Source organism: Somniosus microcephalus, chromosome 1 (genome assembly GCF_052327205.1).
Source record: "Somniosus microcephalus isolate GS21.2 chromosome 1, FLI_Smic_1.0, whole genome shotgun sequence".
NCBI lineage: Eukaryota > Metazoa > Chordata > Chondrichthyes > Squaliformes > Somniosidae > Somniosus > Somniosus microcephalus.
The window spans coordinates 64,451,969-64,467,957 of NC_140987.1; the positions used below are offsets into that span (position 1 = coordinate 64,451,969).

Genomic DNA, 15,989 nt, shown 5'->3' on the forward strand with positions numbered 1-15,989 from the left:
CCATTCCACACCATTGTGGGAGCACCATTACAAGGACTAGCAGCTCAAGGCAGCCCTTCATTGGCAAGAGTAAAGGGCAATAATTGCATCCTTGCCTACATTATGAACAAAAAAAAAGTGCCTCAAGCACTCAGTTTGAATCAAGGAGGATGCTACTTTACAGCTAGTTAAATCATTGTACTGTTTTGCTGGTTATCATCAAGTTCTATTGAAGTGCAGACATGTCACAGCCATTTTCAATATAATTGCTGCCCATTAAGCAAAGTTCTCAGAATAGCCCAGCTGTATGGCAACCACATTTACATAAACACAAGTTATATAGATCAGAAACCACTATTTTATGCTGAGTTGGGACACTACAGCAGGCAAAGTGTACTCACTTCATCACCCTCACTGAACCAGTAGAGTCTCTCTGCTGGATAATCCAGAGTCAGTCCAATTGGTTCTGCTGAATCAAGAACAGCAACTACTTTTCTTTCAGAGCCATCCATTCCTGCTGTCTCAATGCGGGCCTTGGCGTATACATCTCTCTGGTTTACCCAGAACATGTAACTGAAAGTGCAATATTGAAAAGATTTTACTCCTCCATCTAGCCTTTGTTGAATTCATGATTTCTGCTGTCTCACCCAGCCAACTCAAATGACTTGTTCAGTTCTAGAATTAAAGACCCTAATTAACAATATTTACTCACTAATTCAATGCACTATTGCAAATGAAGGCTTGTCCAATTAGCCTTCTTTGGACAGCTGCACCCCTCAAATTTAATAGAGCTCCTCTACGTGCTCCATGATCTCCTTTGATGAAACATTCTTAAAGCTTTGCTCCTTCAATTCAAAATTGATAATGGACCAAATAAAGCTCCTGTAACTGGGAAAGATTAAGACTCCTGAACAGAAACTAGAAACTGTTCACCTTTTTCCAATTACTCAAGTAGCCATTGGAGAAAACCACCAAGCAGCCTCACTGTCCAAAATGAGATTCATAGCATCTCCTATTCCAACTGTGCATTAAAGAGTTGTCCCAACATTTGTTTGATCAAAATCTTTAAACCCTCTAGTTGGTTTATTAACTAGTTTCACCACACTCCCCACATCTACATCAGATGTCCCCAACCCCTCTGCTCCAGTGGAAAGCTTGCTCCCTATTCTCTCCATAGAAGAGCCATTCATCCTTTGTATTAGGTGAACAGTTTGTACCTTAGAAGTAAAAATGAGCAGATGATTTAACCAGAGAAGTTTACAGCACAGAACGAGGCTGTCCAGCTCATGTTTGCTAATGAGAATCCAAAACTAATCTGGCTGCCTTGCTCTCTCCAAATCCTGTCAATTGTTTCACATTAAGGATGCAATCATCTTCCAACTACTTGTGGCTTTGTGTGTTCTAATAAAGAAGCTCTTGCCTATCCCACTGCATGAGATTTGTAAATTGATGACTCTCCATGTACTCCAACCAGGAGACTACACCCCACTAAAACCTCATTATATTTGGCTACCACAAGAGGGGAAAGTTAATATGTTACCAATGACCTGATTCCATATGTAGGATAACCATTATGTCTAGGTACATAGAAACTTGGATACAGATTCCTCAGACTTTAATGCCTCATTTTATACCAGAGGAATTATTCATGGAATTTTGTGCACAATAAGCCACATTTACTATGATCCAGTTTACCAGTGAGAAAGACATTTCATTTATACACAAGTCATTGAAGAGCAGTGTCAATGCAGGGTAACGTTACACTTCTGGATCAGGAAATTTGCATGCTTCCAGCCACTGATGTTCCATACTTTATTTTCATACAGGCTATACATCTGAAATGTGCACAATGGGAGCAGGGAAGCAACAATGCACCCATTACATTGATGTACAGAAGTACATGTAGAGTATGAACACACCACTTAGTGCAAAAAAGGGGTCAGAAGTTTGCATCTTTATACACATCAGCTATTAACTAAACATGGCACCTTACTAGTTCCATGGTAAAGTGGGCATACCTTTTTGCTGGAAAGAGAACTAGCTGCTCAGGTCTAACATTCTTCTCTAGAACAGTCACAAAACCATTGCCATTAGACATGCCAGCACAAATCTTCCTCTCAAGGTGGTTGGTCCAGAAAATTAGCCCAGTGAACCAGTCAACAGCTATACTGTTCACACCCATGGCATCTAAAAGTTTAAAAGCAGCATCAGTTCAGTAGCAACATTACACCCCCCCCCCCCAAATTCCATGCATTCAGAACCCCAGTGAACCAGGACAGTATCCATGAATTGTCTTGAATAAAAGTTGTATGCATGAGGCTGAGGTCTATAAAGCATTAGTCAGAAGATGCAGAATATGGTGCTTAGGTGATGAACAATCTAAATGTACCTAAAAATAGGGGGAAGATTGGAGTTTAAACTTTAGTTTAAAAAGGTGGACTGCAAAGGTAGACCTAGAAAACTTAACCCATAATACTAGTGGTAGGACTAGCAGACTATTCTAGAAGCCAGATACAACTTTGTGTTAGAGTACTAAATTACCTTGGATAGTCAATTGGTTTTTGTTACATCAGGAAGTATTATTGGCAAAGAGCTACTCTCTGCCACCATTACTCATCAGAAAACAGCATTGAGAGTCTAATCTGACAAGCATAAATTTCTATTGCTGTTCCTAAAACAAGTCTTTACAAAAGGTAAATTGTGCTTGACTAATCTACTGGAATTTTGAGGATGTAACTGGTAAAATAGATGGGAGAATCAGTAGATGTGGTGTATTTGGATTTTCAAAAGGCTTTCAATAAGGTCCCGCACAAGAGGTGTGTAAAATTAAGGCACATGGGATTGGGGCAAGGTATTGACTTGGATAGAGAACTGGTTGGCAGACAGAAAGCAAAGAGTTGGAATAAACAGGTCTTCTGCAGAGTGGCAGGCAGTGACTAGTGGGGTACCGCAGGGATCGATCCTTGGACCCCAGCTATTCACAATATATATTAATGATTTGGACAAGGGAACTAGATGTAATATCTCCAAGTTTGCAAATGACAAAGCTGGGTGGGTGTGTGCTGTGAGGAGGATGCCAAGAAACTCCAGTATGATTTGGACAGGTTGAGTGATTGGGCAGAAGCATGGCAGATGCAATATAATGTGGATAAATGCAAGGTTATCCACTGGTGTCAAAACAGGAAGGCAGATCATCTGAATGGCAATAGGTTGGGAGAAGTACAATGAGACCTGGGTGTCCTTGTGTGCCAGTCACTGAAAGTAAGCATGCAGGTGCAGCAGGCAGTTAAGGGACATGGTATGTTGGCCTTTGTAGCAAGGGGGTTGGAGTACAGGAACAAGGATGTCTTGCTGCAGTTATACAGGGCCTTGGTGAGACCGCACCTTGCGTATTGTGTGCAGTTTTGGTCACCTTCTGAGGAAGGATGTTCTTGCCATGGAAGGAGTGCAGCAAAGATTCACCAGGCTGACACCTGGGATGGCAGGAATGACGTATGAGGAGAGATTGGGCTTGTACTTGCTGGAGTTTAGAAGAATGAGGGGGACCTCATCGAAAAATTCTAACAGGACTAGATGCTGGAATGATGTTCCTGATGGTCAGGGAGTCCAGAACCAGGGGTCACAGTCTAAGGCTAAGGGGTAAGCCATTTAGGACAGAGATGAGGAGGAATTTCTTCACCGAGTGGTGAACCTGTGGAATTCTCTGCCAAAGAAGGTATTAGAGGCCAATTCATTAAATATATTCAAGAAGGAGTTGGATATATTTAAGGCTAAAGGGATATGGAGAGAAGGCAGAAACAGGGTACTGAATTTGGATGATCAGCCATGATCTCATTGAATGGCAGGGCAGGCTTGAGGGGCTGAATGGCCTACTCCTATCTATATTTCTATGTAAAACTTTAGTAATAAAGCTGTATTAGAGACCTGAACACTACTTTGGACAAGTTGTAAACTGCCACTTGCAACAAATCATTGGAATTAAGGATGAGCACACAGCTGGAGTTCATTTCAAATGTACACAGTTTGACAGGCTCTTCAGCCACTGCAACACCAAACTCCATAACTGCAACTAAAGCAAATCATTGCTGTTGCTGAACTCAAGTTAACTGACTGTTGTATTCAGGCAGAGGATATACAAAATTTAAAAATCTAGCAGGGGGGGGCTTTGCAGTTGTCCAGGGGCAACTTATGTTACACAAGAAAAAATACAAGCTACTCCATGTCCAGTAGGCCTTTGTGGTATACATTTACAGCATGAAATTAGTGAAATGATGCCACTGGATGGAGACAAAGTCCTATGGATGAGGAAAGATACACAGTGCAGACATAACCACACAAAAATCCTATTGCAAGGATGAGTTTCTTGAACTCAAATTGAGAAATGAACATACAAGTAAAGGTTTGTGTGTTACCAGTGTAAATTGGGAAGCTTGAATTCTCAGTTAATGAACAAAATATGGTCCCTTCCACATCCACCCAGTAAAAGGCAGGTTTTGCCAGGTCAAATGCAATAGCCACAACTTCCTTAGCAACTGCAATAGTGTGATACTTCTTGCTGTTTAAATCCAGTGTTCCAAGACTCTGCTTTCCTGCTGCCAAGATGAAAATGTTGCTTTCTGCAAAATAAAACCAAACATTTTCTCAACAGATAGCACACTCCTCAGTCAAAAGGAGACAGGTTCAAGTCCCAGTGCAGAGACACAAGTACAAATCTAGGCAGACACTCGTGCAGAACAGAGTGCTTCACTGTTAGAGGTGCCATCTTTTGGATGAGATGTTAACCAAGGCCCCAGCTGCTCAGGTGGATGTAAAAGATCAGGACACTGAAGAGCAGGGCAGTTATCCCTGGTGCCCTCAATCACTAAACAGATTATCTGGTCATCACATTGCTGTTCGAGAGAGCTTGCGCTGTGCAAATTGGCTGCTGTGTTTCCTACAAGTGACTACACAAGTACTTGGGATGTCCAAGGTTGTGAAAGGCACTATATAAATGCAAGCTTCTTTCTATAGTTAGGTTTCCAAGCGATGTTACTTAACTTTTACTTTACAGATGGTTTTCTGCTGAAAGTTCCTTCCATGCAGGAAAAATGACCCGATTGTATTTGTACACAGCTGACTGCAGTGTGCATGAGAATGAACATTCATCTGAAAGCATGAATGTTGGTAAGAGAAATTGATGGTTTGCCAGACATGCAAGAAATTGACAAGCTTCAATACTGCTAGCCAATTTGGACTTGACACCTAGAATGAGTGGCTGTAAAAAGTTCAAACCCAATCACTGATTAATGGTTACTAGGTTTTATAGTAGACCATTGAGTTGAACATTGAAGCCTCTGTTTTAAATAATCATTGATCAGAAATGAAAGTGAATTTTAAAATGCAGGTTGAACTTTCAGCTTAGACTGTTACCAATTGTATGGTAGAGTAACCAGAGGGAATTAAAAATTGTTATGCACATGTGAAGTAACAATATACTGCAGATGAAGTAGACAAGAGGGTTAAGCTAGAGTAATATAAAGCCTAACCCAAGGTGTGTTTATGAAAGTTCACTGCAGCATGAAGCAGCTTTGCACAAGCCCATGTAATGTAAATATGGCAAGGAATGACTGGGCTCCAGAGCAAGACATCAGGAGTCTCATTCATCTCAGCATGCAGAGCTTGTGACCCCAACTAGGGGTCAGGCTGCATTTAAAAGTAACCTAGTATCCAGACAGACAGTCACTTTGCATATAGTCTACAATTGTAGTGTAAACACACTCGTTGCCAGGTTAGACTGCAGAGAGCACTAGCAAGAGCCTGATATAATGCATTAGCAATCATTAAACACAAATTGTGGTTTAATGGTTGCTAATACATTATATAGTGAGACCAGCTGAAGTGCTCTTGGAGCCAGCATGGGCTCAACAGGCCAAATGGCCACCTTCTGTGCAGTAACATTCTAAATTGACAATTAATTAGCCCACCAATGGAGAGGTGTTTAGTACAGGCTAAGTGAGAAAGCATTTCAAAACTGAAGACTTTGGCCTTGAATTTGCAGTTGGAGGCATACAAGAATACACCTCCAAACAAAAATCTCCAAATGTATGGTGTTCAGGTCCTGGGCCTGTAGGCATACACCTGGGTAAAGGCCCACAGATCCCAGGGGTGCATGTGGTTCACAAGTGTCCCTGGGCTCATGTGAGCCTGGTCAACCAATCAAAAAAGGGATTCCTGGAATGTTTGTGGAATTACATATGGGAATCCCCAAATAAATAATTCACACTACTAACATTAACATCTTAACAGGCCAAAATTTACCTAAATGAATTTAAATACAAGTGTCTATTTTAATCATTTATTTTAACCCTTACACTGGCAAGAGGCCTTATGTCAGATTTTACCAGGCATAAGCATTGTGGGCATTTGCTGAGCAAATAGCCCAACTCTACTAGCAAGTGTGACTTTGCAGTGGATGCAAATGAGGTCAATGCAAAATTTGACAGCACAAGTTCTGGTTTTTTTTTTGCAGATGAGTAAACTTTGAACTTGCAGGGCCATTGAGGACTCTGCCCTGCAAAATCCAGGCCATAGTTAGATTGCTTGAATGAATGACCTGGGAGATCCAAAAAGGTTTCTGCTTCAGTTTGTGGGAAACTTAATTCAGTCACTAGGAGTTGGTCAGTGATGGCTATTTAATGCAAGTGCAGAATTAGTAGGATCTTGGAAAAGCCAAGTGGGAGAGGGGAGCAGGCAGTGCAGGAAACAAGATGACTCAAGTAGAGTGGAAGTAGTGCAGAAAGGAGCAATGTTTACAAACTTGGGGTAATAACATTGTACAAAGATTGAAGACAGACTTCATCACATGAGCAAGGTGACCAGGCATTAAGATCTAACTGGGACAACCAGTTTGAAGTTTATAATTAGATGTAGAAACACCTGGCTTCTTCCTTCCTCCATTTTAAATTTGTTGCCCCAGGACATTTCACCAAGTTTAGCTGGGAGCAAAAATTAACTTAAATCAGATGCAAATATTGAACTTTAAAGTAGTGAACTTTGTTACTTTAAGCTCTCCACCATTTTACAGAACGATCCATCTTCTCCACTCCATGCTTTGTACACTGATGCATTGGTACTCAGGCACCCAGAAGAGCAGATATTGGACATTGAACAGACTCCCACAGGGTTCTGTCTTGGCACCCATATTTTGCAACATTTACACCAGTGACCTGCCTGAAAGAGTCCTGCAATTCATATATGCAGACATTGCCTTGGCCATGCAAAACATGAATCTGTCCATCACCAAGGAGGCCCTGACCAGTGATTTACAGAGGATGGAGGACTTCTGCTGATGGTGACTTCAGCCAAATCCACAAAAAAAAGTCAGACATTCAACCTCAACACCCATCAAGCAAACAAAGCTTTAAAAGTCTCCTTTTACAGTGCATGCCAAAAACCCTCCTATTTAGGAGTCAGGCTTGATCAGATCCCACCACAGACAACCTCTCCAGAACCTTGGGAAGAAACTAAAGTTGGGTCAACTTGATCCAGAAACTCAATCCACATTAGCAGACAGTCAAACCCTATACAGCAGCACTTGCCCTGGTGTACTCTACAGCAGAGTACTGCACTCTGGCATGGCTAACCAAGTCTGCAGGCCAAATCCATTGATGTCCAGCTGAATTCTACCATGAGAATTATCACTGGTACATTGCAAGCATGGGCAGCCAAGGTGTTGTCAAACATTGCACCACACCCATGCTACAAATATGCAGTCTCCAGAGAATACAACCACTACACCAGCAAAGATATGCTGACTAAACCTATCACCAGCCTCAAATCTAGGCCATTTTGGACTGTCGCTGAAGCTCTTCAGCAATCTCCCTCAGGCTTGATGACTGATGCGGAAATGCTTGGAAGAACTGAGACATAGAATGGATTCCTTAAGGACCCCACAGTTGTGAACAATCAACTGCCTGCCTCTGAACTGGTTCTAGATGCCACCTTCTCCATAGATGGAAGATTAAAGCATCCCCATGTGACTGGAGCTCCTAATCAGACCTGGGAGCACATCATTGAGCACTGCCCTCAGGAAATTTGCAGGCAGCCTGCAAGATATCCAGTTACACCAGAAGCTTTGGCCTGAATATCCAACTTAGATATTGACATTTGATTTGCTTCGCTACCACCATCTGAAAGTTACTGATTAGCCTTTTGGGAATTTTGATCCTGAGCTTTAGGAACAAGTTACCCCATGTCCTTTGCAGTTTCTAAAAAAACCCATTGAAGGAGCATTTACTCCCCCTTAGCTCTTCAAAGTCTTAACAAACCAGGCCACTATACTGATGGTGGGTGGTGCAGGGAGAAAGATTAGAGCCAAAGCCCTTGACATTGCAAGAATGGGTTGAATTATGGAGAAACTTCACAGCAATATAGAAGGATCAGTGATCTTCAAATCAAACTGTAGAGCAACCCAAACAAATTCAAAGGCCACCCAACAGATGAATCTTTCAGGCTATGATCAGGGACTTACTTGGGCACTTCTTTCTAATCCCATTACCAAACACTGCCACCCTGGAATGCATTTGCAAATGCAACAAAAGGCCATGACTGGGCTGGACATTCAGGATTGAAGACAAGGAAGGAACAGGCAAGGTTCCTTGAATCATGCAAATAGACTCACTTAACAGCAATGTGCATCATATGCTTGGCTTGGGAAGGGAAATGGAATTACAACAAATAAAGTATCCCAACTCTGCAGAGATCTTAGTAACACAGCCTCCAAGTAATAGGTACAGTAGTTGCACACTCCATGAAAGGATGGTCCATTAAGAGCCATCAAGAAGCTAATACACCTAGGCAAAAAAATAAACTACTTGAAACATCTAAACTTTCAAATTGAAAGTCAGTTACATTAGTGCAAGCTCCTGCAAAGGTCAGTGTGTACAAAATACAGCAGGAAAAAAAAAGTTAATTCAAGGCTTTACACAAGCAGTTTTATGATTAGGCAACTTTGAAAAGTTTATGCAGCCAATACAAGAAAAGCAACAGCATCCAAATAAAATGGTGGAGATACTGGAATTTAACTACCCTGTTTGGGCCATGATCATGACTGAATGAAAAAGATGGGAACTTTTCTGGAATTGAATCAGAACAGTACCCATAAAGTACAATGCATGAATTGTCTGGTAACTTGGGCAATACTGGTCTTGCATTGGATTAGGACAAGATGCCACTCCAAGCTCCAACACGATCTGCCTCATTGCAATCAACTGCAAGTCCTTGAAATTTGGGAAGAATGGAGTTTATAAAAAAGGGAGAAACTAAAACATGAACAACCTTGCAGCTACATGTAGCAACACCCTCCAAAGGGAAGTCAGCTCACTATAATTTCACTGAAAATTTTAGTTACTTACCAGAACAGTTGACACCAGACTGTAAAATCATCCCAATTGGGCAAGTACAGTGTGCACCCCAAATAGTTTCTTCACACAAGGTGCTACAGCCCCCATTATTGTTCCAACACTTCTTACCTAAGAAAGGAATATTTGAAGTTGAAATTGCAACAGGCAATGTTTGCATTGCTATGATGTAGGGAGGAATATACAAGGGTACAGTGAAACTTTATAGGGAGTTACCAGGATGATGAAACACCAAGTAGCCACTTGGTGGTATAGACCAAACTAGTTAATCAATAGTAGACAGTGCTTTGTTTGCATTAGTTTAATAAAAATTAAAACATCTCCATATGTGGTATTCATGGGGCATAGTGGAATAGTATGCAATCCACAAAGTGTCCTACATAATATTGAGCCACTGAATACCAGTAGCCTTGCCACTTGTGTTGTTACCTAGATCGACCCAGCAGTCGAAGAAATTAAAACCCAGGCTTTTCAGTATTCTGAAGGGAGATGGTGGATACAACGCCACACTAACTACTTGGGCAACAGTTGGACTTGAAAGGCATTGCAAAAGTCCAAGATGACTTGTGTTATACATGTAACCCAGTTACGACAGATTGGCAAGAGTTAGAGGGGGTACAAATTGAAGATAAATCAGAAAATTAAGGAAGCCTGAATAAAGTTCTTTATAAAAGAATTAGAATGTTAAGGATTTAGTTGCTATAAAGTGAAACCAAAAATTAGTGCACAATTTTAAGAGTTTACCACAAGACTCTGGTTCATCAGTCCCATCAGTACAATCTGGTATCCCATCACATATTTTATGCTCTGGTATGCATTTGTTGCTGCATTCATATTCATCTGCTGCACATATTTCTTTATGCTCAGCTTCTGCAACCAAGAAATACAAAAGAGTTTAGCCATTTGCATTACCAGTGCAGTGTATTTTTATTTCCAATAGTGGACAAGGTGGGGCCACCATCTCCCAACACTGAATAGTGCAATAGAGCCAAATACCAGGAGGTCCCAGGTTTGAAATGAGTTTTTAAAAAAGTGACAGGTTTTTGCAGCAGTCAAGAAAGCTGCAAACAGTGCTTGTACTTGGACATAGAAGCCAGGGCTTCCTCCATCTTACTAGCCAACAGTTGCTGATGGTGCTTCCTCATAATGTGGACATCAGGCAATTGCAGTTGCATCAACCCTCCAGTGAGGAAAGCCTCCCAGTCTGGAGTCAGCCACAAGTATTTTTTCCCCCTCCCAAAATGCTCAAGGACTAGAAGGTGGCTAAAATGGAACCCCACCCCACCGCTGAAAAAAGGCAGACAGGAACAGCAGGAAATTCTAGGTCATCTAGTCTTGTGCTAAGTACAAGTTGGAAAACTTAGCACTTGAAGAGTTGTCAGGGCTAGGAAATCTCACTTTCAGAACTTGTGCCCATTAATATCCAGAAGGCAACCCCATTGAAACTAACCATCCTTCAAGAGAAAGCTTAAATCCCAAGATGACCTAGGCAGTCTACTTTGGAGGGGGGGGGGGGGGGGCAAGAAAGGAAAGAGAAGGCAAATGAGTGATCAGTTTTTGTACATCCTTTGACAGCCTAAACCTGCTGCAAGATTAACCTATTGTTCACTACACACTTCCACAAAAGCCAACATTTAATCAGTCCCACACAATTGCTGGTGGCACACTCCAGCTTTCTGCTCCTGCCCAGAGATCCTGGAAGCTACCCAATTTGGCTGAAGCCATGTCTCAATGGCAAGCTTGAGTGCAGCCTTTGTACACTTCCTACATGTGTATTCACCCTGCATGGTACAAGAGTCCAGGCAGGCCCACATGTTTGCCACATATGCCAAACTCTGATCCTCCCATACTTAATTAACCCAAACAAAATGTTTCCTGAACTCATACTATAATTTCAGGATGTTAATTGGAATAAGTTACAGGATGTTAATTGGAATAAGTTATGAATGATTGCTTAGCTTTAATTTTTTGGTGGAGCTTTTACTGTGGAAGGTGGAGGTGGCCAACTTACCTGGTGACACTATGCAAATTCCTTGCCCAATTTGCAAATCCAAGAGTATGGGAAAATACCATGGATCCACTCAAATGCATCTAATGGGTACAATTCTATAGCACTTCATGCCAATGGTAGTTACACAGCACCACCTATACCAAGGGGACTCAATCATAGCCAAACTTGATAGACTCCGCAACACCTACACTAGTAGTGAATCATCTAGCATTCAGGAGCTGGAACTCCAGCTGACTTGCTATGCCCTAATCCAGGGGTATAAAGGCTAGATGCCATTGCCAAGATCAGCAATCAACCTTAAGTATGGCCCATCCACTTACTGATCCATTCCATGAGCAGTGGAACCAGCAACAACATTAGTTATAAAACAGGAATGCCTAGGCAAGACAAGTTATTGCCTTATTGTAGAAACACCCCAATACCAAAGAAAGCCCCCTTCACAATACTACTGATCACTCCATCTCAGACTGGCAAATGAATAATCAGCAAGTTTAAAAGCACCGATCTTAAAACTAGAGCACAAGACCAGACTTGATTTTACACAATGGGAATCAATTTACTAGGTTTCCAAGGATCATCTATTTTCAATTGCATTGAAATTTCAATAATTTTAAGCGAATGTGGAAACATCTGCTCAGAGTGGGAAACAGTCAACTGACCAGAACCAGCTCCATTACCTCCACAGGTGGGTTAGATTTATAAAGGGCTCTAGGCCCATGGTAATTCATTCCTGCATTGAGCTCACCACAGAATTCTTCATCAGAGTTGTCACCACATTCATCAATACCATTGCACTTTGCTTCCTTTAGAACACATCTCTGGTTCCTGCATTGCCATTGTATTTCAAGGCAGGTCTTTCTTGGGCAGTTAACTTCATCTGAATCATCATCACAGTCTGCCTTTCCATCACATAAATTCCATACATCAATGCAGGAAGTGCCATCATGACACTGGACTTTTCCTTCACCACATTTTGGATACTCTAGGATAGATGCAATGACCCACAAGTTAAATAGTCTTCAATATTTTGGCAGTATGCAAGTTTGATAACAATCCATTTGTTGAACCTTGGTTCAAAATTATCACCCCAGAAAGGTTAGAATGTCAAATTTACAAAGTAGGAAATGAATTCTGATTTAAAGCAAATATTTGTCATACCACAGTGCAATTCATCTGAGCCATCCATACAATCATTGTAGCTATCACAGACCCAGGCATGGGCAATACACTTCCCATTTTTACATTGCCATCCATGATCTTTGCCACAGCAAGGTTCATCTAGAAGGAAAGGAACAATTACACTAGCCAGAAATATCAAAGCTCCAGATACTGCATATTAAAAATCAAGGTCATTACAAACAATAAAGCCATTTGGCTCAAAGTTCATCCTGCTCTTAAAGCCTAATGTACCCATAAGAAATCAGCCAGGGAAAACATCAGCACTTAAGAATGCTTCCAAATAAAAACAGAATTTAACTTTACCAATTCAAAAATCTGGGTCTTTTATTCTACTCCCTGGTAAACCTTAAAGAGTTGACTTCATCTACAAGACGGTGACAGTCCTCAAAAACAGCCTGGTAGAGTTTTAACTTCTTATCACCCAAAGGGCAAGGTGTAAAGGAGAAAATTGTAGATGAATGGGACCCAAGTTTCAAGTGAATATTTGAAAAAGCTATTAAAAGACACAAGATTTGCCATTCCAGCAAGATGAAGTCAAATAAGCTAAAGGGCCAAAGTGACAAGATTCTTACTCCTATTCATCTAGCCACTGACCAAATAGGCAATTTTAAAACCCTAGAACCCATGGGGACTTGTATACTACTGTATGCAGCCATTGGAAGTGACTGGTTTACACAAGTATCTTTCTACATCTTAAATACTAGATCATTATTAGAAACACTATTCAGCAAGTCACTTTCTACTGAATGCAAGATCACAATTTGTCAGCATGGAGTTGAATTTCCATTAGTTATATCAGCACAATACATGTAGAATCAGCCAAACTAGTGCAAAAAAAGGGTAGGGAATTTTAAGCACAAATAGTTATACCAAAAGGCACTTGTGCTTTCCACAATCTTCTACACTGGTAGAAAATTAAATTCCCAAAATCAGGCCCTGCCCACAATACATGCCACTCCCCAGGTTGAAATTGCAAGACTGCCAATTTTTTAAGTTAGTTTATAGGATGTGGACATCACTGGCAAGGCCAGCATTTATTGCCCATCCCTAGTTGCCCTCGAGAAGGTGGTAGTGAGCTGCCTTCTTGAACCGCTGCAGTCCATGTGGTGAAGGTGCTCCCAGTGCTGTTAGGTAGGGAGTTCCAGGATTTTGACCCAATGAAGGATCGGCAATATACTTCCAAGTCGAGGGGGAGGGGGACTCTTGGAGGGGAACTTGAGGTAGTGGTGTTCCCATGCGCCTGCTGTCTTTGTGCTTCTAGTTGGAAGAGGTCGCGGATTTGGGAGAGGCTGCCGAAGCAGTCTTGGTGAGTTGCTGCAGTGCATCTTATAGATGGTACACACTGCAGCCACGGTACAACGGTGGAGGGAGTGAATGTTTAAGGTGATGGATGGGGTGCCAATCAAGCAGGCTGCTTTGTCCTGGATGGTGTCAAGCTTAGACAGTGTGAGAGAGCTGCACTCATTCTGCAGATTTGTGCCGATTCAAATTGCGCTCATTTTCATAGGCGCAGATATGCTTAAAATTTGTCAAATATTTAATTTACTAAGAAATGGAGTAGTGTACACTAATTACAGTTTAGTATATTTTAAGTCAGTGATTTTAAAAGTTAGCTTGCTCACAGGTGGAGGACTGGAGACCCTCATTAAAAATGGTCATTTTTAATTACACTTATTCTCAGCTGTATTGTAAAACTGCACCAGGTTACCACTCAAATACATCAAAGAACACAATGAAAACAACAATTATATTACAGTTGCACTAGTGCATGGACTGTTAAGTTTGTGATTATGCAAATGAACTTTAGCAGAAACCTGAAACCTAGTACAATTTTCTAAATAACAGAAAATGCTGGAAAAACCTCAGGTCAGGCAACATCCGTGGAGAAAAATTTGAGTTGACGTTTCAGGTCGAACCCTTTTCTAATTGCACCCAAAGTGGAAACTCTACCCACCCTCACGCCATGTGTCACTTACTATTTGTTTACCTAATTGCACAACTAGTTCACATCCTCCTGATAATCTTCAGTCTTTACCACTTTGCAGTGTTATTGGCCAATGCAACAAGCTTACAATCCATTTTGGCATTAAGCGATTTATGTAGATTGAGAGGTGGGCACAAACCCCTGCAATATCACATCTGTCTCCACCCCAGACACTACAAAATTGGTGCATTTCCTACCCAGAGCCATATATAAAACTGAAGTCAAAAGCATTCTGAAAGTTCAACTAAACTCCATCAACCACCAAGACCACATCAGCATCCTTCCCATATCCATTACTCTCCCCCTCAGGTTTCCCTGATACTTTGCCTCATTTCATCACCAGGTTGCTTTCCCTGGATATATCTATGCTCTGCCTACTCTCCCTGTAGTTGCTTTCGTCAAGCACTAGACTATTCACATCCTCACTTTGTGATCCCCAAATGCTGCTTTTCCCTTCCAGCAACTTGTCCCAATTCGTCACCAGTCAGGACACTAATGGTGCAAGACAGTTGTGTTCCTCAGCTTCGCAGAAGCCTGGACCACCATATTACCCACTTCCAGACTCCGAGGATTAACCTGCAAATCAACACGATTAAAGAGATATGTGATGTAGAATACTAATAGTTACTCATTCTATTTATACCCCTCAATCTAAGCTCCCACACGAATTCAACTCACCACATCGTTCATCAACACCACCAGGGCAATCTTCATCGCCATCACACAGCCAAGAAAACGGGACACATCCGTCTCCACAGGAAGTCTGGTGAAATGATCGGCACAAATCCCCATCTGCAGGATAGGCTAGGTTCAGAGAGAGAAGTCAAACAGCCACAAACTATAAAAATACTACACACATCTAGCGAAGGACTGTTTATTAATCCAGATATTACAGACCTCACGTGGAGTTTGAAAGAGAAAAATTAAACTCAAATTAACCTCCCCAAAAAGTGACGAGCTCTTCACCGCCCTACACCAGGCTCATCTACCTTCAATACGTGAGAATTGGTGGGAAAAGACGAACTCGGCCCACTCACTAGCTTATATTCACCTTGCTTTTGTCAGTCGCACAGTAACTTACCCACGATATTAACATCCCGTTCTGAAAGAATCAAGCTGTTGGTAAATATCCCCAAGAGCAGCCACTTTAAAATGAACAATCCCATTTTTCCCCCTTGCTTGGGCGATTAGAGCCAGCACCCAATTTATTAAAAGGAAACTGGATGATGAGAATTCCCGCGACACCCTTCATATAGGCCCACTCATTAGAGCCGATTTCAATAGAAACCCCGCCATTTGTCAAAATTGCAACGTGCCTGGAAATCTATTAAGACCAATTAGTTAGTTTCATTCTTTTGCTTTAGTCTTTCTGGATTGAAGAGTCACCGGCAGTCGGACACCAGTTGATTTCACTGATCTTCTGACAATATATTGAGTG

The 15,989-nt window shown here is 41.5% G+C and overlaps 1 protein-coding gene across 4 annotated transcripts in view; it reads right to left on the reverse strand.

Annotated features, from left to right (window-relative positions):
• The window catches only part of LOC147124142 (low-density lipoprotein receptor-related protein 2-like), a 51,668-nt gene extending 35,890 nt beyond the window's left edge, over nt 1-15,778 (reverse strand). For 2 of the 4 annotated variants that reach the window (XM_085982773.1, XM_085982765.1), the window contains exons 1-9: nt 15,633-15,778; nt 15,230-15,343; nt 12,547-12,666; nt 12,134-12,370; nt 10,122-10,247; nt 9,372-9,488; nt 4,392-4,595; nt 1,998-2,166; nt 381-552 (exon numbers count right to left, since the gene is read on the reverse strand). In XM_085982773.1, coding sequence (XP_085838899.1) covers nt 381-552; nt 1,998-2,166; nt 4,392-4,595; nt 9,372-9,488; nt 10,122-10,247; nt 12,134-12,370; nt 12,547-12,666; nt 15,230-15,343; nt 15,633-15,717 — 1,344 coding nt within the window. In that variant the 5' untranslated portion in view covers nt 15,718-15,778. Of the gene's footprint in view, nt 1-380; nt 553-1,997; nt 2,167-4,391; nt 4,596-9,371; nt 9,489-10,121; nt 10,248-12,133; nt 12,371-12,546; nt 12,667-15,229; nt 15,356-15,632 lie in introns of all 4 variants that reach the window. The other 2 variants (XM_085982755.1, XM_085982745.1) reach the window with 1 other exon arrangement.
• Nucleotides 15,779-15,989: the final 211 nt, after the last annotated feature.